The sequence below is a fragment of the Megalops cyprinoides genome, chromosome 2 (genome assembly GCF_013368585.1).
Source record: "Megalops cyprinoides isolate fMegCyp1 chromosome 2, fMegCyp1.pri, whole genome shotgun sequence".
Taxonomy (NCBI): domain Eukaryota; kingdom Metazoa; phylum Chordata; class Actinopteri; order Elopiformes; family Megalopidae; genus Megalops; species Megalops cyprinoides.
Window position 1 is genome coordinate 15240693 of NC_050584.1, and position 24650 is coordinate 15265342.

Below are 24650 nucleotides of genomic sequence, written 5' to 3' on the forward strand. Positions count from 1 at the left end.
TATGTAATGAAACATATTATCAACTTATAAGGTGTTGATTTGAATAAAGCATGCAAGAAAATTATATGGATCTTTAGCCAGTAATGATTAATAGTCAGTCAGGTGTGAGATGGTATTAGGAATCTGCAGTATTTTTTTTTCATTACTACTACTCATTTCCATTTTCATTGCAATGATTTTGCTTTCTCACAGCAGAAATAGTATAATGAAACACACACTGAGAAACAGTGTCTGGAATCATATCCTGTCTTAACTCTTTGCCTGTGTGAATTGTAGAATTCAGAATGTTTTAAATTTCTTCTCCAAATGAGTCACTCCATACAGTGACGTACTCGCATCAGTTGGTTTCAGGTCCTGTTCTTAGGTAACACTTACATACATGCAAGTGTGTTTTCTAGCACTAGTTTTTCTTTTTTGGTTTACAATTTCCTCTTTCCAATTATGTGCCACAGCCTTGGAAACCCTCTTAAATGTGTTTCAGTTGAACTCATTTTAAGACCTTTGTATGGACAGCTCATAGATTGCAACCGGTACTGAGAAATCCAATGGCTTGAATTCTAATAGGCACTCCATCGCCTTCATTTTTTTGGGGGGGCCTTCACGCCAAATATAAAAAAGTCACATCAGCCACAAGGCCCTGGATATCCAGTTTGTCTAATGAATGTCAAATGAGATAAAATCAGTAGTTGAAGGGCAGTATGATATTAACAATATTCTTTACAGTCACTATGGACAGTGAGATTTCTGTTTGTTTCCATAACTTTTTTGCAGTTCACGCAGGTCCTACACAGTTCTATTTCTGAAGCACCTGGACTCTGGAGACTGTGTACGTGCCAGGCGCTCCTCCCCTGTCTGCAGTTCTGTGGCCTGCTCTTATTTAGCAAACAGTATCAACGTGTTTGTTCTCTGCTGCCCCCAAGACTCTTTAACCTGCTTGCAGTCAAAAATAAATATTAAAAAATGAAATTACATAAAGCATATCCTCTTATCATCTGGAGCATGCCAGCGCTTTTCAAGAGACGGCAGTTTATCTCAGAGCTAAGTATTTCTTGAACCCTGGAAGAAATGTAGATAATTAGCTCGTCAGGACTGCCGATGAGATATGCAGCAGTTGGAATAATGTCTATAAATAAAAAGCCATTTTCTCACCAATTTCAGAATGACATCTGTTCAGCCATCTGACTGCGCTGTCTCCTATCCGAGTAGGCAGAAGCGGCTTGTGACTCAGGGCTTGGGGGTCTACAGCCTGCTCATGAAATATTAAAGGAAACCCAACATGAGAAAAAACCCAGGCCCACATGTGTGCACGCGACTAGTTCTCCATTTGTGGCCATTGCAGTACTTGACTTTATTCCCTGTTTGATGCCTGTATCATTATGTTAGTGATACTGAGGTTTTAGAATCACCATGTTGTGGATCATAGCCTAGTCTGTACTCTGGGTGACACATGCAAAACAGTGAGGTAATTAATTGCAATTTTTTTTTTTTTTTAGTTCTTTGTTGTCAGCAAATGTAGAGAGAAAAACTTTAGCATGGTTTACTGAAAGCATTTTTATATTTCAAACACATCTTTAGTATAGGAGAAATTCTCCTACCGTAATTCTCTAACTGTGTTTTTACATTTTGTTGGTAATAAAATAAAGGCTATCTGGGGTAGATACATTAAGCAGCTATTTCCAGGAAAGGGGTAAATTGTTGCTAGAGAAACATTGATTAAATTTGAGAAAATTGAGAAAATTGCTGTTGTAAGGCCTATTGATTGTATGCATTGGTTGTCCTCTAAATTGTAAAGGCTTTACTGGGGAAAATGTGCTCTGAAAGGCAGTGCAATTATTCTCTTCTTCGGTAAAACAAGTTTTTCAGAAATTGAAATTATTAGTGTTACTGGCTGTTGTTGTAACTGTTGTTGTCACCACCTAATGATTAGTGTTTAGGTAATGTCGGATGTCCCAACTGGATGGAACTAGAAAGAGTTGTGCACCCGCATATCCCTTAAAATGGGTGGTGCAAAGTTGCTCCCTGTGAATAAATGTTAATTGCCCTGAAGAACCATACCTGGCTGGAGCCTGGTGGCCAACAGATTTTGTCTCAAGTTGTTAGTCCTCACTGCAGAATGCAGTCACAAGGCACTTTATGAAAGCTGAGCAAATACCTCTGAGAAAATGAAATCAGCATTTTCAATACTGCACAAAATGGTACCAATTAAAAACATCAGTGGGCTATGAAATATTTGTATTTTTTAAAAGGAAAACTACCACCACATACTTGGTTTGAAGTTTTCTCTCACATTTTCCAGTGGGTGCCTAACACAGCAAAAGCAATAGACAATATGGAAGTTAGTATATACATATTATCCATATGAATTACAATATGTAAACTGTCAATTTAAAGTTGAGCCTAGGAAAATTGTATCACGGGATCTGTGTGCTGTAGCATCCCATACAGTCACTGGCTGAAGCACCTGGATAGTGATGGAGAACAGGTTGTGCATGGTCTCAGCTAGTGAGTGGTTCAAATTAGGTAGCTAGCTTGCAGATTACTCACAAATACTTTCTGTTGTGGGAAAATTTCATCAGTCTTCTCCTGGCACTGTGTGTCGGCATTTTTTAAGTATAATATATTAAAATAAAACATACCGTTGTCACAGAGAGGGTGCTGTAATATTTTGTTGTCCAGACCCCTACCTAGTTAGGTACCTCCAAAGTGGTCAGACACATTGACCGACTATTCTGTGTCAGCTATTTGACAGTACTGTGCACTGTTTGGAGCTAGCTACCATACCTGAATTGTCATGCCAATCTCCCCTTTCACAGGTCAGTGTTATAGTGTTACAACAGAAGTATTTCCTTTGTGTTTGCTAGCTAGATTTCAGAGGAAACCTGACATTTTACTACTGACTCATAACATCAGGAACATGCAGTACCTACAGAGTGCACATGGCAACTTGTGCTTATAGAATACCTTATGTATGTGCATGCACATATGACCAATGAACACGTTAGGGTAGCCAAATTAATTTTCTTTGCCGGTCTAGTTACCAGCGAGGTTTTTTGGTACACACAATGGCCACTGCAGTGCATGACTTATTCACCCTATTCCTGTGGGGAAGGGTTGCAGAGAGAAGTGTCAGCACTCGTTTTGAATAACTCCGGCACATTTTGGGCAAGCTCCGCTCCAAACACGTGTCTCCCATATACTATAGGAGCTTGGGCACCCCATGTATTTGCCCCATACTGTATAAGGAAGTGGCAGTGATTGGTTTATTCATCATATGATACCATTTTCACTGAAAATCTTCATTTGTTTTAAAAATGTTTCTGCATATATTGGTTGGTTTGAATGAATGTTGTAGTAGAAATTCTTGTTCATCTTTTGGTGGCCAAGGCAACATAGACCTTTGTCTCTAGTCCTCTCACACTGACCAAATGCAATGAGGTAACATTACTGGCATAAAAGATCCGTGACTTTCTATCCATGACCCTACACTATTCCATATTATCTCAATCTTCAACAATTTGCTTTTTTTCTGTTAGAACCATAGCTAATCATAACACATAGTTCACAGTGACATCTTTATTGTTAGCCATGAGGCAGGGCAGGATTCCAAAATGAAGAAATTTGTATCTGAAATGTATTCCCAAAGCACTTGAAGAAAAATATATATTATAAGATAAAAAAAGTCCCAATCTGAGATCTCAATAGAAAATGCATGACTCCTTAACCCTTAAGGACTGCTTCTGTCAGTCAAATCTGTTTGTATATGTGTGGGAAGGGCATAGATATTGCTTTGTTGTTGGTTTTATCTAGCTTTATCTACCTGATTTGCTTGAGAACACAGTGTTCAAATCTGGGTATGTTTAATAATTGTAGTACTTTTTTGGTTGGGGGAGGGGGTCACAGAATTGATTCTGTGGCCAAGTATTTCTGTTTGTAAAAATGGAGTTGGTCTACTGTAGAAAATGGCAACAGCTATTGATAAACTCTTCCTTTATCACAAGACATGTTTACTAGTATAGCAGAACACATTTTAGGGTTTTTTTTATTTTACCATAATTATGTACACAATTTGCCATTTTGACCTGCTAATGTGCCATTTTGACCTTTGGGTATCTGGGTAATATTTTGTAATCCATGACGATGAATAATACACTTTAAAACAATGTAGATCTAAATTCAGTTCTGTTCATTTAGGAATTTTCTGAACTTCCTCAAATTTCCTGATTTTCTTGTGACAGAATGAGATATTTTTATTATTTTTGTTATTATTATTATTTTTTTCTTGCTCAGTGTTTGTCTTCACTGGAATAATCTTTAATCAATTTAATGTAGAACGTGGTACATGGTAATAAGATTGGTAAAAGATTATCTGTAAGCCGTCTGTACACATGAGCACATGGATATTAGTACACAACACACACTCATTTGGTTTGCAAGTCGCTTTAGATAGAGCGCTATGATTTAATTGCATCAACTCTACAATTTATTTTTTGCTACTGTAATTAACATGTGGAAGTGACAGATTAACTACACCTTAATGCAGAGTAAAGGCTGATTGTGAATGTGATACAATGTATATTATATGTTGAGTCATTGTTAATAGCTTGATTGACTTTAAATATATTTCTGTGATTATGAAACAAGTTTGTAATTTTAAGAAAGTAGTAATAGAGAGGCACAGCTTTACTATTTACCTCGACATCTTTTCCAATCAGACTTAAGAAGATGATGGATATGACTAGTGAAGATACAGATTCATTAGTCATATGCAACTCTTGCACCTCTGCAGTTTTATTTTCTAGACATTTTACCATCTTAAATTAAACAGCTATTTCCATATATGCACTTTGGGTTCATGCATAGCAAGGCGTTTGCCAACAAGACCAGCCAGTCATGGCGGAATCATGAGAAGTAATTACAATACTACAATGAATATTAGTAGATCAAACTTGCACATTTTGATTAAAACCTGAAGTCATCACAACTCTGCATTGGGAAAGCAAAACACTTAAGTGCACCAGATTCAAAGTCACCGCCAAACCGCAGAAGGAGGATAAACCAGAAAAAGGAAGGCAAACTGCCAAACAATCCTGGGGGGTTGTAGCGTATATTACAGCTGTACAGTCCACAGAATTATTTCAGATATGGTCATTGTTAAATTATGCATCAGCCTTAAATTATTCATCCTCACCTATATTTGTGAACCCAAGACGAACAAGCAGTGCAATCACGTATGTAATACCAGGAGCTTTTGCCCCGAGAAATACTTCAAAAAAAAAAAAAAAAATAGCCGCTTGTTTATTTTTTTCATTTTGCAGTTACTTTTGGCCAAAAATGATGAGTAAAAATGAATATAATCTTTAATAGCTTATTTGGTCTACTGTGCCACATAAGACTCCTCCGGACTACTGGCGGCCATAATTAATCATCCTGAATTGCTGAAATACCCTCTGACAAGGCAAAACCTAACCTTACAGTTACACCACATTAACCTGAATTTTCATTCGGAAGTTCCCTCACGGCCACTGTGTGGGATATACAATAATATTGTTGAAGGGAACCCAGTCCAGTGCTGCTATAGCACAGCACTGCGCATTGTCCCCGTGGCCCCTCCCCCCATTTTATGACCTCTGAGCCCACTGATTTCTCCCCACCACAGGCGTGCTGTGGAACCTGTCCTCTTGCGACGCCCTGAAGATGCCGATAATCCAGGACGCCCTGGCGGTGCTGACCAACACGGTCATCATCCCTCACTCAGCCTGGGACACCTCGCCCCACCAGGAGGACCGCAAGCTGCATCTGCACTCCTCGCAGGTGCTCCGCAACGCCACGGGTTGCCTGAGGTCAGTGCACCGAGCCCGCACCCCACAGCACAGCGCTCCCCTCAGATAGTCCTCCTGTCATGACAGCCATTATTATTTATGGAAGCAGAAGGAGATGAAAGTGAGAAAGGTCGAAAGTCAGTGTTGTGCCATCCCACCAGTCCGCCATGGGTGAAGCAAAGCGTACCACCATTACTGTGTGTAGCCTGTAGGCTGGAAAAAATCTTGGATCTTTCCTTTTTCCTTACAGATGTGATGCTTTCTGAAGGGTTTATACATATATGTATTGTATTGAATGGGCCTGAGGGCAGGAAACAAAAGCACGTCAGACCAGTTGGGTTCGAACTGCAGACTTTTCGTGTGAAAACGTCAATATGCTGTACACTTCACTCTGCATCTCTGGTGCGGCTTGACAGCAGTGCCATCTATGAAGTGCCCCGGTGATGGTGGGGAGTAAGTGTATTGCTCTCTCCCTCCTTCTCTCTCTCTTTCTGTTTCTCTCTTGGTCACTGGGAAGAAAAAAAAAAACAGAACTACATCTCTCCTAAAAGTGAGAATACAAAATATTAACCATGAATTTGCAGAAACTGTAGCTTGTCTTGCTGTAGCCCTGTTGCCTGTGCAGAAGAGCCACCACATAACATATTGTTTATTCATGTGGTCCCAACCTTGAGAACAGCTTGTTTATTTTTCAAGCATGCATGCAAACCATATGGGTGAAATTGAATCATGATAGCATATAAACCTTGTAAATGTACATTTAAATTCCTTCCATCTGCATGATTTCATAACTCGCACATAGACGGCAGTAAGGTACCCTGGTGAACGGAATGCATGATTCATGTAATAATGCTTAATGACATTTATATGCAATATGAAAATATTCCATATGATGATTTATGTATATATTCTTGTGCAGTGAGTCCTCTGAAAAATAAGCATAGCAAAAGTGATGATTCTCCAGGGCCAGATATCAGTCTCACTTAAGACTTCATTCTGTCTAGTATCCATAGCAACACAGCAGTACAAAACTACATTAAACTGGGTGCTGTATAAGGGCTTCACTCTTTGTTGTGTTTTAAACTCATCCAGGGGTTTACAAAAGGATAGAAACTGCTTTTTTGTACATCTTGGTTTGGATAGTCATGTACATCATTAAACTGTTCCCCTGAGAATGATATTTCTGCTTTTTGATGATTTGTCTTGTGCTATATTTCCATTCAAAATGATGAAATCTCCTGCAGAGTGCCCTATGACTCCCATTACTTCTGAATTGAAATCCACCCTCCAGTTCTGCTTATAAAAGTCGTTACAAAGTGGATGGTGTTGTCATGTATTTAAACACAATATCCACTGAAGAAGGATGGTGTTGTGGCAGTTAAAACCAAAATCCACTTCAGACTGGCAATGTGGCGTGAGGTTCGAAGAGGCACTGACTGGCTATACGGGTCTCTGATGGACTCCATCTTTTGTGACATCCTTCAGCATACTCAGAATGAATTCTGATTGATTTTTTTTCTTTTTTGCATCATTGTTGCAGAGTTGTTCTGCAGTAAAGGATTTTTAGTGAGGATCCAGTGAGGATTTTTAGCTGTAGTATCGATGGTCCTTTAAGCTGTAGTGTCAGTCCTTTTACCCATTAGCACAGTGCAGTACTTTAGCTGTATATGTCTTGTGATGGTCTTGATGGCCTGAAGGAAGCATTTTGGGGGATCAATACACCTGAGTCCTAATCACTCTTAGTCAATGATGGGACAGAATCAGTTGTTCAACAGTCCTGTCTGACTCGTTCGAAACCTGTAGTTGCAGGCAGTTCATTTCCACTACTTCAGAGCAATGCCTGTGGGTGGGGAGCAAAGAAACCCCCTCCCTCTTTAAGGTACAGGTCAATGTTGAGCAGGAGTGTGTCCATATGCATACGCTTGTAATAAGGGAGTTATTATAAATAATAACAATAACCTTAAAAGTAACAGTGATAATTCTGCTCATCAGTACATATTAGTCCAGGATTGAAATGCATGGAAAGAGCAATGTAAACTAAGGTCACATTCACACCAGCAGTGTAGTGATAGCGTAGCTAACTGACACCCTGTTCACACCACTGTACTAATGCCATAAGAAATCCACCAAACTGCTGGTTCGAGCATAACTCGGGAAATTGCTGTAACATTGCCATAACCAACTGTGTTTTTCTTTCTTGCACGATTTTCTTGCTGCAATTAAATCATTTTATATTTAACATTATTTTTATTGTTATAATTATTATTTGTTTATTTATGTATTTGCTTGTTCAGAGCAACAAATAATGAAAACTGCAACACTTCAATGTTATTAATATTATTATTGCTGTTATTTATTCATTTATTTGTTCATTTTAGTTATTTAGTTAGAGTGAAGTTTGTCCATCTTAATTCTGTTTGATCACAGCCCATCAATGTGTTCCTAAAGTTCTGGCTCCTCTCACTTGATCTACCCCAATTGTGAGTCTGAGGTCCCTGCTCTGCTTTTACCCCAAGGACAAATATATGTATATATAAATTTGTAATCAAAATGTTGGCAAAGGAAGTGTTGGTTAATGCTGCTTTAATTCAGTTCAAGTCTTTACTTGAAACATTCTGACTAATGTCAAGAAGTTCATTTGGGTAAAAACAGAACTCAAAGTAATATTTAAGAGAACAAGTACTTACTCTAATGCAGTCTAATGCGGTCAATAAGAAGGGAAGGGAAAACATGGGTCCAGTACACTGCCCACTGCCAGACTTCCTGGTCTCATTGTGTGTTTAAACGCTTTCAGTAACATAGGAAAGTGTAATAATTCTAGTCCCATTGCATAGTGTTATTTATTGCTGCAATATGGGAGTGAGTTTCGTGTGGCCTTGTGGGTTTTCTGTGAGTCTCTTTGCTGATGTGCCGTCACCGCAGTCCTCCATTTGGTCCTGACAGTATTTGTGCTCCACTGCACTGATACCACTGTAATGCAGCCTTTGTTACTTGGATGAATGGAGGAAAATTGCTGGGAGAAAAATGCCACTAAAATCCAGCTATTTGTTTTAAGGATCCACTCCTACCAAATACAAGGGTGGAGTACTTGGCAGGTTTGTTTTGTAGGGGATTTAAGATTTGGGCCTTTCTTAATGAGTCTCAATGTATTTTAAGTGTAATCAGATTCCTAGCAGATAAATTATACCCAAGCATTCAAGACCATTTGTTTTTTATTCCGATTTGAAAAATCACCTCACATTCTTCTCAGGTCTCTTGCAGAAAGCAAGTTGTATTTTAGCGGCTAACGTCTCAGTTTAGGTGGAATATTTGTCAGAATGCATTTCAGCCATTCCTCAGTCTGGTAGTATACACCACTGAGAGCCAGTGAGCCAGTGAGGCGATGTTGCTGGAATTGAACCTTCCCCGACGGGATTCCGACACACTGCTTCTGTAAATCACTTTTGTGAGAGAAATTCAAAATTTTAAACCGTGTCTCCACAGGGAAGAAAACCTCTCTAATAGAAAGACATTTTCAGACCCACAAAGCACAGTTCCAGTGGGCATCCAAAAATGCGCGACAGCTTTTCCCTCTGTAATGCACACGTGGAGCTATTGAAAGGATACCCTTTATAAAATGTGCCTGCAGTGCACACATTTTTTATGACCTTTTATGCTATGAAATTCCTGTTCATATTAAATTAGTTGCCACTGTAATACTGGAGTTTGAAAAAAAAAATGAATATACAGATGGTCCTCATGAATTTTCATAATGATATGGTGAAATATAAATAGTGCAGAAATTTATCCAAGTATAATCAACACTTGGGCAACCAACAAATCCATTGGTAGAAATGTTACCCAAAGAAGTCAATCTAGCTCTGCAAGTGATTTAGTGTCACAGTATAGGTCCTTTGAAAGAACAAAAGGAGTGAGAACGTTTAAAAAAATTCACATCATGATTATGGGTACAATTTTATGTTGAACATTCTGAAGGTAACTGTTTAAGAGAATATCGGAATCCTCAGCATCCCACCCCACTGTATTGTGAATGCTGTGTCTAAAATGAATGAAGCGCATTTTGTGGGGAGAAGCATCCATTGTTATGATATAGGTCAAGTAAGAGTGCTGTAGAGCTCCTACTGGGACTTCCCTACTTTTTTTGGTCTTTTCAGTTTTTACTGTCATTTACAGTTTTTGTCAAAAAAATTTCCATTATTTTTTATACTCTAGAGTTAATATTTTAAATTAAGATTTACAAGCACTGGTAGCGTGCATGGATAATAGCTGGATGACACGGGTATTGGAAGCCTACATTTTACACTTTGTATTACATATACTGAAACACAGTGAAGTTTCATCCATTCCAATCCTTATAGAGTTCAAATGTCTTGTGGCTGAAGTGCCCTTAATGTCTAATGATGTCTGAAGTGGTCCAGCAGCCACCACTCCCATTTAGAAGAAACAACCAATTTTGAAAAACAATTTACTTTTAATTTAATCTAAAACATACATTTAGAAAAACAAATTTAACATTAAGAGTGTATTGGCAAATTACTACAGTATGCTAAATAATTACAATGGTAGTTATTTTCTGTTACATAGCAAAGTATATCTAGCTAGCAGTAGCAGTTCAATATCTTTATCAATAGTTCCAAACATTGGAGCATAGCTAGCTACGTCTTAATTCACTGATGAATTAAACACCAAATCGAAAACTGCAGTGCAGTTTCCTTAGCCAGCCCCAGGCAGCATATGTCTGCTTATTTCTGGAGGATTTAACTCCAACATAATGAAGCCTCTCCATGTCCTCGTTGGTCAGCAGACTGAGCTCACTAGAGCTAGAGTGTGGCAGTGGGCATAATGTATAAGGTCGGGCCTTTGGTCATGGCATTTTGATCTGCTGATTGTTTTTGCACAGCCAGGGTAATGTCCTTAAACACAAGCAGTGTGGACAGGGGGTAGATGTCCAGAGAGTAGAGCAGAGCTGATGAATGGTATCCTCAGCCCTTCACACAGGCACAAGTGAGCCTTGTAAAGAGTTCAAGAACTTGTCAGCAGGCGAAGAACGTCGGTCTCTCTGTGATCCCTTGCCCGATGGGCTCTGCTGCACCATCGCTCTCCTCTGAAGGATCAGTTATTTCAACTCAGTGCACATCCACACCATGGCACTGGAAATATCAGAGTTAAGAGAATATCAACCAACAGAGAGACTTCCAGAGACAGCCAGAATGAGGCTTTGAGTTTTTTTTTTTTTTTTTTAATACAAGAATGGCGAGCTTTGGAAGAGGGACTTGCCTGTATCTCTGCAAAACAGGCATGCCGAAGAAAAGGGCCATGGGAAAGCATATGCATTCTCATGTTCCTTTTAAGGGTCCTACAACCATGCAGTAGAATGTAGTGAAAGGGGGGAAAAAGAGATAAGCTGTCCCAGGAGAGCCAGGCAATATTCAAAAAATGAAAGGTACATGCTACTGAACTGATAACGTGGACGTCTCTTTGAAAACTGGCACTGGGTATTATGAAAGCTGCTGTCTGCATATACTAGCCAGCGGTAACATCAGTCATTATGGCCAGGTCTCTGACAGCAGGTGAACAGTGGTAAAGGTAGGTGGTGAAAGGTGCTGTGATGTTGGAAGACCACATGACAAGATGTTTCTGCCCATGTGAGATTTGGCAACAATAGCAAGGCTACTGCCCCCAAGAGTTAGTCTCAAATGGTAATTTCTTATCATATGAAACACTGCGTCTCCTGTGGGGACTCTCTCCCCTGGCAACAAGCGACAGGGACTTTTAATTCCAGCAGCCATTTGATTTGCTGGCAAAAGATAATAGAGAGCCATCTAGAGATTAACTAATTAAATGCCCTGAAACAGCTGGAAAAAATCAGTCAATCAATCAAAATTTATTTTTCTAGAAGAGTTAAAAAAAGGACACCCAGGCCATTTGTGGGAAAACTGGACATTTTGTCCCTGACCCCAGGAAAAGGTGATGGAGAACACTCTGAATGTACTGAACCTCCTATGTACTGATGCAAGGTAGGGTGGTGCAATGATGGGCCGGAACCACCTGAATCTGCATGCCAACACCTTCGGTTGGTTAAGAGATCACCTTATAATTGATTTACAACTAACAATGAAAATCCAGTTCAAGTTCTGTATTTTCCAATTGGTTTATTTTGTCTTGTCCAGTATATTCTGTCAGCCAATGAGAGAAAGATACTTGTAAAATGATCCATTTTATTTATCCATTTATTTTTAAATTTATTTTTAAATACCCCCAGAACATGTCGGCTAGCCCTGGCATCAGAAATTTGTAGAATGAAACAATCTCTGTGCAGGAAATTTGTTACTTTGTTATATTTAGCTTGCAGTATAATCTCACATATCTTTAATAGTGCCTGGAGACTTAGCAAAAGCGGGTTAGCTTGCATATAACTACACATATCAAGCGATGGCTAGTGAAGCATTCCTCAGCTTGTCAAATAATTCTTTGCATTGTTAATTGATAAAATTTATTGTGAACTCTGGGCACTATTTTAAGCCTATTTAGATAGCTAATTTCTCGCATGAAGGTAGACAGTCTAGCTAGTTTGAGTCAGTCTATATCAGGGGTGTCCAACCTTTTTTCATCTGAAAGCTACTTCGAAAAAATGGAAGTGGCGGAGAGCTGCTCATGTCTTATATTACTCACACTTATTCACATAACGTATCAAAACACTCACATTAACCAGCTGAATTAAGCTACTTTTTGTATATACATGTATCACATGTCAATATCCAAAGCTCACATTTTGGATCAAAAGCATCTTAAATTCACATTAATAGCATGTCAAATATATATTCTGTATCCATACGTTTCAAATTTGAATGTGTCAAGGTCACTGTAGCGAAGGGCAAGAGCAGTCACCCCACCTGGCCTCAAACCCGGGTCTACAGGATACCAAACTGCAGCTTTGACCGAGACACCAAGGAGCCAGGCTCGTTAGTATGGCAGTCAGAGCACATACTCAACCGTAGTGACAGCACTATGTTACACACATAATATATCAAAACATGTTATATTCACATCAAAGTCATAGAAAACATAGAAAACATTACTACTTGTTTATGGCGTGAGTTGTCAGACAAATTTGGTGATCATTAATCGCTGTTTTGGAACATTAAGCCACGTTAAGCCTTTTCACGTTAAGAGCTTTAGAATGTCCCTGAAGTGGCGCTGAACGTTGCATCTTTTACCGACTGAAACACTGGTACCGCAGATGAGGCACACACACTTGTCCTTCACATTTGTGGGGAAAAAAAAAAACTTGCGTTCCCATTCCTCATGGAAATAGCATGTTTTTTTTGGCCTGGCCACTTTCTTTGTTCATCATAAATCTGGCTATTTTATAATGTAACCTGGCTTGCTAAGTTAACACCACCAAACTCCTTGCTTTAGCTCAGTAGCTACCTCAGTAGCTAGCCTACAGGGTAACTGACGTGACGACGTGTTGGCAAACTTGACAGTAGCCTAACTTATTTGATTGACAGCTGATATCATTTTGTGTTGGAGGGGGGTGGGACATTGTGTATTTGATTGGAATGAAATGGGAAGAGGTTTCCAGGGTGCATTTATTTGTTGTCGGATTTTTTTGTACATAATCTTTGAACCTTTGAAATCTTTTTGGCGAGCTACTCAAAAACAGGCAGCGAGCTACCGGTAGCTCGCGAGTGACGTGTTGGAGCCCCCTGGTCTATATTATTTTGACAATTGATTATTATTAAATGGAAGCTGGCCAAGAAAGCAATGTGCTTGCTGTAGAGCAAATAAATCGTACTAAATGCAGTAGCAAATCTTCTGCCCCTCAGCCTGGAAGTTGGTTAAATTACTCTCCTTGAAAAATATTTTTACCTGTATTTTAATTCAACATTCTGAATAGATGGATGTAAGAGGAGGAAAGGGAGGACAGAGGATAAGGCTTACAGTTAACTTTGGAGTGTAAAAATTTGATCTGCTATGTTGTGTTTTATCTCTTATATGCTGTAGGATCAAACACATTAATCTGCGTGCCCATACAAGAGGCAAGAAAAATACTGTATGATTCCCATTATTTCTCTTGTTAAGTGAGTAAATTTTTTTTCTTTTCTGAAAACAGTCAAGGCATTGTACATAAAGGGTAGGGCTATACTGTGTAGCTTCAGCAGGGATACGCTGTGGCAGAACACAGAAGTGGTGATTTTGCAAGTTGCAGGGAATTTTTAGAGTCGTTCATGTAGACTGATAAAAGGGCAGTGCAGCTGTCATATCTGAATGTAACAAAAGTGCAGCAATCTTTTTGAGGAAAAAAAAAAAAATCCATTTTTTATTTATTATTGCTTTTTCCCCTTTTTCACCATTTCTCTCGCCCCGTCTGCACTTGCACAGCTGGCTCAGCTTTTCATGCTCCCTCCCAGGCTCACACAGGAGCGCTGACCTGAGCCTGGCGCAATCCTCTGATAGACAAGCAGCTTTTATTTCCACACTGCAAGCCCCACAGTGAACCACTGCGGGGCACACGCCGATGGGAGGATCGGAGTATGCCCGCTGATCACCGTCACCGAGGGCCTTGGGAAACCCCTTAAGTGCCAAAAGAGGGTGCTGCAGCGGAAAGATGGGGATAGAAAGGCATTCTGTGTTTACAGATGGCATCTCCAATATGCAGCATGTAGACCAAGACAAGTAAAGGCTCGAAGGCTGAGCCCTGTGGGACACAATACTTAACTTTAGATTACAATACATTACACGCATTTAGCAGATGCACTTATGCAGAACGACTTCCAGCACACTAAAACATAACTATTCATTCAATTTGAACGAGCAACAGTGTCAACAATACTCCTAGACCAGTGAGTGTGAGCACAACACTATTCGAGCCCTGCCACGGGTTAACTTGTGCAATCTGACTAGACAAGGGATGCCAAGTATACCACCATATATCAGTCACTAGATCACAGAATCCAAAATACATCACAGTGCTACACATGAAATAAATATTAAATACCAGATAAGTTTGAAGTGACTTGGCTTAGTTGTATAAATTGATGTGTCAGATAAGTATATCCTGAACTAGAATAGCACAGTTCACTTTAGAAAAATGTGCTTTCAGGTCTGTTCAAATGGATCTGGTAGTGCATTATGTCTGAGCATTGAGGTCAAGAAGCACAAATATAGAGGGATGACTGGAGCCTGAAGACACAAAAATATTATTAATATGAGATTCATCTGTCTATCTGACTTCCAGTTCACGGCAGATCTGTTTAAAAATGTGCATAAGACTGGCTCTTTTTGTGTGTATTGTAAGCTGTATTTTAATATATTGTTTGATTGTTATTTATTGTGTAATTTATGTTAAATTTGGAAGTTCAGTGGGTGGCTCAGGAAATACTGTACAGTGTGGGTTTAAATGACTTGCAGGTAGAATCACAAACAATTAAACAGTTAATTAGTGTTGCTGTTCAGTTGACACTGATGCAGTTATGCAGAAAGATGCTTTTATGTCAGTTCTAAAGGTAATCAACAGATCATTAGACAAAGCCAAGAATGAATTCTCAAGAATGGATATGAAAGCCATTTTTAGCTACCTGTACGTTGAAGTCCTCCACACTTAAACCGTACAGAGGCTGCTGGATTTGATAGTAAATCAACAAATTTGTGCAATAAATTTGCATAGCAGCTAGGAAACAAGTAAGACAGTGGTTTGGAGCCTCATGGGATCTTATCCTCAGTGTACTGAGCAATGTTTAAAAAGCTGAAAAATTAAACCCAGGTTTCAATGGTGAGCAGAGATCTGACTCAATGCATCTCAGTGCACAAAGCACTCCCCCCATGAGCCAATAAGCAAGGGGAGTAGCTAGTCATCAAGGGTGGTGCTGTATTTTTGTCTGGTCTTAGCCACATTTATATACATTAAAGATATCTGACTTGTTGCCATTCACTACTTCATTCACAAGACCAGACTTTGAGGTTAATGACCTAATATTAAAAAATGTTATTTTCAATGTTATTGTTTTACCAAAGGTATTTATTTCAGTGATTTGCAATTTATGGTATTGATCCAAAGAAGTACAACTTGGGCATAGCCATATTTCAGAATCTGGTAATGCTGCAATGAAAAGTTGTCATGGAGCATCTTTCTGGACCAAAATACAACACTGAAGGCTGAGCTACTGAATATAATCATTATATGCTAAACACCTCATCATCCCTGTACCTTTGTACCAAAGAGAAACACCCTTTGTGTAGCACAGAGCAGTATTATTACATGGAAGAGGAGCTGGAAAACTGATCACTATAAACATTTAGAAGGTATGCTTGATTGAATCCCATGTTAATTGTGTTCAATAAGTAATTAGCTGACAAAGTATACTAATTGATTAGATGGAATTTATTGGGAGTGACAGAAAATAAATTAAATGAATAAGCAATAAAAGCCACGAGGCTCATTAACTACTGACGATTAGCTGTAACCTGCCTGGAAGTTTAAACCCTACCTACAGATCATTCCTGCAGTTAATTGTGTGTAGAAGGTGTGTGTGTGTGTGTGTGTGTGTGTGTGTGTGTGGGGGGGGGGGGGGGGGGGGGGGGGGGGGTGGAACTTTGTAAGGTAGAACTTTGTAAGAAGTTTGTGTTTTCAAGGCAATGACACATATTGATTTGCTGCCAATGTTTAACTTTAATACACATTGAATTGATTGCTTACATTTGACAGGTGCTGTTCCTGGCTCGTCATTTGCGAGACAGCATGTGAGAGCCAGAAAGCATTTTCACCTCATCAGATCCCAATTTCTTTATTCTCCTCCAGCTCTCTGTTCTAGCCCAAATACTTTATGAAGGGTGTCAAATGAAAGCAGTCTGCAATTCCGCCTTGTCAGCAGGGGATTACGCTGGCCGCTCTGCGCTAGGCTTTATTAAATAATTTTATCGTTTTGGAATATTGACAAAGAGCTGCTGATTATTGAACAGGCCCTGTCAGACCATTGGCACTACATCAAAATGATGGCCAAATAAATCAAGTGGCTACAATATTATAATTGCAGCGCATGTTTCCTCTTTTGACATCTGTGCAGCCCCAGTGTACAAGGAGAAAAGCTGTCCGCGATGAATAATGAAATTTTAGCTAACGCATTGCCTAGCTGTTCCCCTGCTAGATGATGCATTTTACAGTCCCCGCATAGCAGGATGTCGAAGTGTTCTCAGGGGTATTTTTTCCCCATGATTAGAAGCTTGGTATCTGCTTTATTTTATTAAATTACAAGCTTCCGCCTTCCTCAATATGCACAATTTCACCTGCCTGGAAAAGCCCTGATTAATGAGTGTTTACCGTGGCTCGGAGCACACCACATTTTTATTTGCCTCGAATGGGGGTTCTTTAGAATAAGATCCATGAGTAAACACACATTTTTAATTGGAAGCTTGTGAGACCCTTGTGTTGGTACAATGGCTGAACAGCGAAGGAGGGGGAGGTGCAGAAATGTGCTGAGTTATAACAGCTCCCATTTATGAGAGAGGGCTACCCTGGAATCCCTTATCTCAGCATGCTAATGTATCTGTTTCATGGGTCGTTAAAGCAGGGGATGTCTGATTGACTGTTAAATGACCGGGCGCGGGCGCCATGGCGCCTGCCGCACAGCCGTCAGTTGTAACGCAGCGCGACACCATGATTCTCCGCTGTTCCTTCCGCTGCGGCCAACAGGAGCCCACACACAATCTGCGAGGACTCACACAGGGGGCTGGCAGAGCCGACCTCTCTCCTACCAGGAAGACTTACCAAGACTGCCAGCTCAGTTCCTCCATAAAAGCTGCCGCTAAGCTTTCTAAGGTTAGGTCATTCTTTTTGGGCTCAAACAGAGGCATATTTGCACAGTGTCCACATATTTGCAAGGAAGAAATTTGCTGTCTTAGAGATGGCTGAAGCATACACTCCTATATGTGGAAGTCAACATTAATATGTTAATATCTGCTCTATAAGAAGGGCAGTCATGTGGTGGAGGAGGTCTCTTAACCCAAAGGTTACAGGTTTAATTCCCCACTGTGGTACTGCTGTTTTACCCTTGGGTAAGGTACTCAATCCAAACTGCCTCAGTAAATATCCAGCTGTATAAATAGATAACATGGATAAAATATTAAGATATGTAAGTCACTCTGCTAAGTCTGTAAAGCAACTAAATATATGCAAGAATCAAAACACTTCAAACCATATCCTGTCAACCTAATCAACACTAGCTGTAGGTTGCCCCAGAGCTTTGTCCTTGATCTCAGCTTAAGGATATTTCATTATGCAGCAGAAATGTTTAAACTGTGGAGTATTTGTAAAATTGGTAAAAACATAACAAGCTACTCTGCCACACTGCTGTTCTGTAAGTGCATTATTTAATGAAGGATTCTGCAGTGGATCTGTGATCAAACTGACAGTGCATTTCTACCCCACAGCAGATTTTATCTTCTGTGGTTCACAATGGGGTCAGTTCAGTATATACCGTGCTGTATCACCCTTGCATCATTAAAACTGTATTTTAGGGAATTAATATCATGTAATTGCATTCATTTGAGCTCACATGAATGATATCTGAAGAATATGAATAATCTTACTGTATAATTAATCTCTAACTCACAACAGGCATGTGTATTTGTTGTAGTGCCCACAACATTGCTTGGTACATCCCCCTGACACTAAGGAATGCCTAGCCCTCTAATGTGTGCCCAGATGGGCATTCATACAATGTCCCACTAATGCTTCCCAAGGAGCACGATTTGTGGCCTTTGTGAATTTCCACAAAAAAAGACCTGTCAGTGGGGTGCCTGCTCATTCCAAACCTATTAATTATTTGTATTGTAAACTGTGATGAAAAGAAACAACAATGCCACACCGTACAATCTGGAAAATGTATTCATATGGATTAGGGGTGCTGATTGTTATTTTTAAATGCCTATGTGTGGTGGAAGAAAGCAGGAATATTAAATTAGTGATTTGAACATTGATGTTTAGAGTTACATTGGCTTGGATGGTGTTCATTATTGTCCTGACATCAAATGCTATGCTCACAGAATAGCCTCATAGCACTTATAGACTAGCAGTCAACCCCCACAAGGCAAACAGGGGTCTGCAATAGACAAAAATGTTTTTTTTAAAGCTAAACCTCCCGTTGAAGAGGAATGTGTTTCCTTTTCGAATGATTTAGAAAGTAAGGGACTACTGCCACTGGAAAGCAGTGGAATGGTAATGGTTGTCTAAAACCATTATGGGAAAGGTCAATGGCAATCCAGATAATTTTAGGAATAAAATGCATCAAAGTTATGAGAAAAAGGACAGATGATAACATCCTGGAAAATGGGGGGGTTGTCTGTCATTGTCATAAACGTGTTGAGAATTTTGTTTGTGTGCGCATTTTCCTTATTTATTTTTGGTCTTATGCACAGGGTACTAGATACTAGATACTTCATACTAGATGTATGAAGCCCTCAACAAACCATATTTTTCAGAATTGTTTTAGAAAAATCTTGATAAAAACTAATAAAAACATGGTGATTACTCTGTTCACTCTCCCCTTGACTTATGATCATGAAATGAGATGATATCCTCCTCAAAATCAAGTAATTTTTATCAGAAAACATCTATGAGCTTCTCATGATTAAAAAAAATCTGTTGAATCTGTCTCTACCAATTATCTGTTAGAATTCGAAGTTGCATACCACAGCTTTGTGTGTTTAATTGCTTTGCTGTATTTTGTCCCATCTGTATCCATCTGTCTCTACAGACATTACCAAAACAACGCAGGATAAAACAAACAAACCAAAAAAAAAAATAAATAAATAAAACTCGTTACAGGTAGAGTGCCTCCTCCTTTCTCCTATTACTGTGATTTTAGCATTGTTTTATCCTCAATGTCCTGTTTTATGCTTACTCAAAGGACGGGGCTGCCTGCAGCAGCTTGGTACATGACATTTCCGATAAAGGAAGCATGCCCATACACAGACCTGTCTCTCACAGGGGGCACTTGCGTGGCTGATCTTCACATCAAAGGCAAGGGGACACAGATTGATCTGTGCTTTGTTTACCGACTCATTATAAACTGCTCTAAGAGCAATACAAAAACTGGATATCAATAATCTGCCTATCTCCAAGTCACAGACTCAAAGGAAGGCAGACAATAGCAATTACATCAAGTCGCGGGAAGCACTGGCCTGGATCTAAGACCTCACTGCATCGATAAGCCTTTTTTTCTAGACTGTGCCAGGGCTGGTATTAGGACCACCTGGACATTAATTAAGAGTTTTAATAAGAGAGAAGATGGAGAGGTGGATTAGTCTGAGGCACATATTTGTAATAATTTGACGTATGATTTATTCCAAGGCTTGGAGGGTATTTTTACTCCTGCGGTTCTTTTGTCATCCGTGCTGTAGTGATGGCAGCGTCAGTGAATGGCTCCATGCTTGAAATGTGAAAGGTGTTAAAAATTCATGTACGAGTCAGCGTTCAACAGCCTGTCACGGCATGGCTAAAATGGACATTCCCCCTACAAAGCAGAGGTCCCTGAAAGCCCTTGAAGTCGGATAGATTGGTGTATAATGGTGTGGGCTGTACATTTTACACCACATCAGCAATGCCTCCTCACCTAACAAAGTCTCCTCAAGAGTCACCTTACTCCAGACTGTAACTTACTGTTCAGTGGAATGGAAATGCTTTACTGCAGCTGCTGGTGTCAAAGTCTTTTTTTTATTGATAATTTTACTGTGTGGGATTGCAAGATTTTACCATGTAGCCTATGCATATGTTCACCCTGGGCCAGATTGTCGGCTCAGGTCCTAGTACATTGAATGCAGTGAGATAGAGAGAACAGTGTGTGCCTAAGCACTGAGCTGAAGAATCTTTTCTTTAGAGGCTTGTCGTGAATTTCTTTTAGGCAGAAGGAGAACACATTCCGGAGTGCTTTTCTAAGTGTACTGTCTTTGTTAATTCTTAGTTGCCTAGCAGACACCCTTTTCGACATTGATTCAGACAGCTTATGTTTTCACAACTGATCCACTTATACAAAAGGGGTGGTTACTGAAGTCATGTAGCTTAAGTACGCAGCTCAAGGATATAACAGCAGTGATTAAAAGTTGCAGCTATAGTTGCAGGTCAGTAGTAGAATTCCTGAACCAACATTCCAGACCAAGTTTTAGATTGTCCCAAAGTGTTTTAATTAATGTTTTTTAGTCCAAAAAACTGAGCCATAAATCTTGCTTGCCCATCTCCTGACAAAAATGTCCTAGCTCAAAAGGTTTATGATCTGTGATATTTCAACAGTGTCATCTCACAAACAGTAGCATGTCTGCAGCTTTCTGTAGATTTTAAAGGAAACCATTCCCTTTATTTTACCATGCTTTTATTAGTTTGCTATTTAAAAAATCTGTTATATTTCCACTGTGGTCATGCCATTGCAGTTAGAAACATAAGCTTTTGTTTACAGTGGTTGCCTCCTCATGTAATTCAGTATTTCGTTTTTCTATTACTAAGGACATTGCTCCTGTAGATTAAAAATAAAGTGACAATGATCATAAAGTACTTCCCATACTACTGTACCTTTAATGGCATGGATCAGTGGGTAGTGACTAGAGCTAATATTGATGATAATTCTTATTTTACTGTTGACACCATGGAAATGGAGGCCACGTGGAATTTATTAATATTGTTGTAAAAGGTGGCCCATCCCGCATAATATAGTATACTGTTGATTAAGATCATCCAATGAGAAAACAGTGCAGTACTGTGACATGCTTTCCCATATATGCAATACTAGAAATCTGCATTTCTGCAAAATTTGATATCTTGAAGGGCACCATTGAAATGACCAGTACTTTACCCCAAAACACAGCATTCAACATAGGAGCTTGAAATTCAGTGTGGGTTACCTGGAGGGAGTCAAGGGGAATTTGGCAGCGAACCTTGGGAGCATTGTTCAGTCGGACATATAAAGCACGCATCAAACCAATGGCCCTTACAAGGTTGATTTATGAATGCTTAGTACGCCAAACCTAACACATTTCCTGAGCTTTATGTTCTCATAGAACCACTCGTGGTGCCTTTTAATCAGTGTATGTAATGAGCCATGAGAGCTCAATAAAAGATTGGTAAGCTCTCCAGGCTTATGTTCCGATATGCTTATGCCTTCCTTTGATTAAATATGTTGATCATACAAAACCATCATTTTGTAAATTAAGGTCATGTTTTGTAGATATAGATTTGAAAGGAGAGTATTGTTAATGACTCAATTTACCAGAAGAGTAAAGAGACATAGATTTTTTTTTTCTCAGTACTGAAAACTGGTGTTCCATACTATCAGTGTAGTAATATATGGCAAAATTGGCTGTTCTCATTCCTTTAAATGTTAATAACTCTGTGTACAAAAATACTGAAGAGAGAGATTTTTTCAGTACAGAATATTGGTGTTCCATATTATCAATGTAGTAATATGTGGAAAAAATTGGTGTTCTCATTCCCGTAAGAAGATAATGCAATAAAAAGGAACTGTGCGGGAGATGTATTAGTGTTTCGTAGCGAAGCTCTGGCTTTTCCCTTGCAATCTACTGCTGTTGGTTTTAAATGGAATTTAACAATTGATTTTGGTGATATTGTGTCTATTGAAAATAAATTACAGTGAAACGTAATATATAGCACCACCAGTTCATATGAAAATACTCTTGACGTTGAGGTGGATCGTATTGTGTATGTTTAAACTGGGGGCAGTCATCTGAGTAATGCTGCTTTATAGCTTATATTTCAGACATGGGCCACATGCCACACAATGGATGATATATATATATATATATGTATATATATATATATATATCATCAGTATATCCAGTCTCACCACAAGGTGAAAAGCTATCAAACTGAGTAAAAATAAATAACTTTCTTATAAATAACAATATTTTCATACATAATGAATCAATGTTAGGCTGTATTACTTTTGTTATAACTCATCCTTTTTTAAGTTCTAAGTTACTGACTTTTCGGAGGGATTTTGGGGTCCATCTTGCTGCGTGGGTTAGATTGAACAGACCCCTTGGTCAAGTCAGTTTATTGTTTGAACTTTATATGCCAGCCCTTAAAAAAGACAGCCCTCCTCAATTTTGGGCTACTCTATCATAGAAGAATAACCTCTCTGCCATCAGTCAATAGTGACCTGAATGAGATGATTTCTGGGTCAGAATATTTTGGGAAATAAAATAGATGGTACTACATACTCTTGCTTCCCCTGAAGACAAGGTGAATGACCTATAGATGTCATCGATTCCATTATGCTTCAAGGTAAATGTAACAAATGTATTAAATCCCTACTAAATATCCTTGAGCTTATTACAGTATAAATCTGGGACCAGTTTGCACTGTCATAAAGGACCACCCTTGAAATGGCCTTTGTAAAATCATTTAAATAATTGTACTATCTGATACACTTTTCTTTAAGCATACATAATTGCCTCACCTCAGTTTAGACAATACATGGTGGCAACATTTACTTAACTTATGGGCAAAACTAAGGAACAATCAATAGTATGTGTGGAAAACAAGGAACTGAAGTCATTTGAATGAAACAGTCATGTTGTATAGGATATGCAGACTGATATTTATGGTCTGAGTGACGGGGATTCAGGGTTTTTGTCACTTGTGTCTCACTGTGCCTGTACAAGAACTGCACGGGGGGCAGTGAGGCTCTTTTTTTAACCAGGGGCCCTCATTCCCCATTTGTCCTTGAGCACGGAGGTCTCCCCGGGCGGGGCGGGATGGGGTGGGCGTACAGGGGCCCCGTTGCGCTGACCCGGCGCTTGTGTTGCAGGAACGTGAGCTCGGCGGGGGAGGAGGCGCGCCGGCGGATGCGGGAGTGCGAGGGGCTCACCGACGCGCTGCTCTACGTGATCCAGACGGCTCTGGGGAGCAGCGAGATCGATAGCAAGGTTTGACTTTGTGTTTCCTTCCCCCTTCTGTCTATCATCTCGCCATAAACTCAGGCCCCCATAAAAGAAGAAGAAGAAGAAAAAAAAAATCAAACAGAGGAGCAGGGAGCCCTCGGTAACAAATAAACAGCTCTTTGGATGGCTGCTTTCTCAAGGTTGCTGTGGCCACGTCTCCTAAAATGGCATTCTTTAATCATGATTCCCAGCCCCCCCTCCACTCCCTCACCACTGCTGCCAGTCCGGGTAGCAAAACAAGAACGCTGTGAAACAGTATTTCCATAGTAATGAGAATTGAGTGCCCAACCGGACGGTGGCAAATATTCAGTCAGCGCTGTGCCAGTGGTCATTTTCCCGAAGTCATTGCCAGACATCCCGCTGAGGTGCAATCGCACATCATTGCAGTGAACAGTTATTGTAAAGTTATCCTCCACACTGCCACCACTGATACTTTGCAACTTGCGGCCCCTATTAAATCGCCCTGTCTCAGAGAGAACACTCTGGGCCTGGGAGTGAGAAGTGATACACTGCGGTTGATCCTCCCCTGTCGGAGCTGGGGTTGATGATTTAAGCAGTCCTTACCCTCTGTGATGATGCCATAACACAAGTCATTAAACAGAAATTGCGGTGACCGCATTGTGCCTTCTTGTAGAAGGTTCTTGGATTCAATGTAAGGTCATGCTTTCAACACACGGATACCACAGGTGTGCTCCTCTGTAGCTCTGAACATTTTCAAAACTCATCAGGCTCAACATTACTGCCTGAGGCCTTTATGTGTCTTAGGCAGAACACGTAAACATATGTAAGGAAATAGAAGATCTGCAGTTTTAATGAATAACTTCTTAAGCGACCTGTATCTCCACGGCAGTTTTTTTTTTTCCCTTGCGACTCTTACAGAGT

At 39.7% G+C, this 24650-nt stretch overlaps 1 protein-coding gene across 3 annotated transcripts in view; it reads left to right on the plus strand.

Annotated features, from left to right (window-relative positions):
* ctnnd2a (catenin (cadherin-associated protein), delta 2a) overlaps positions 1-24650 on the plus strand; it is a 271850-nt gene that overhangs the window by 201398 nt on the left and 45802 nt on the right. For all 3 annotated transcript variants that reach the window (XM_036520857.1, XM_036520856.1, XM_036520858.1), the window contains 2 exons: positions 5657-5840; positions 23636-23753. In XM_036520857.1, the coding sequence (XP_036376750.1) occupies positions 5657-5840; positions 23636-23753 (302 nt within the window). The remainder of the gene's footprint in view (positions 1-5656; positions 5841-23635; positions 23754-24650) is intronic.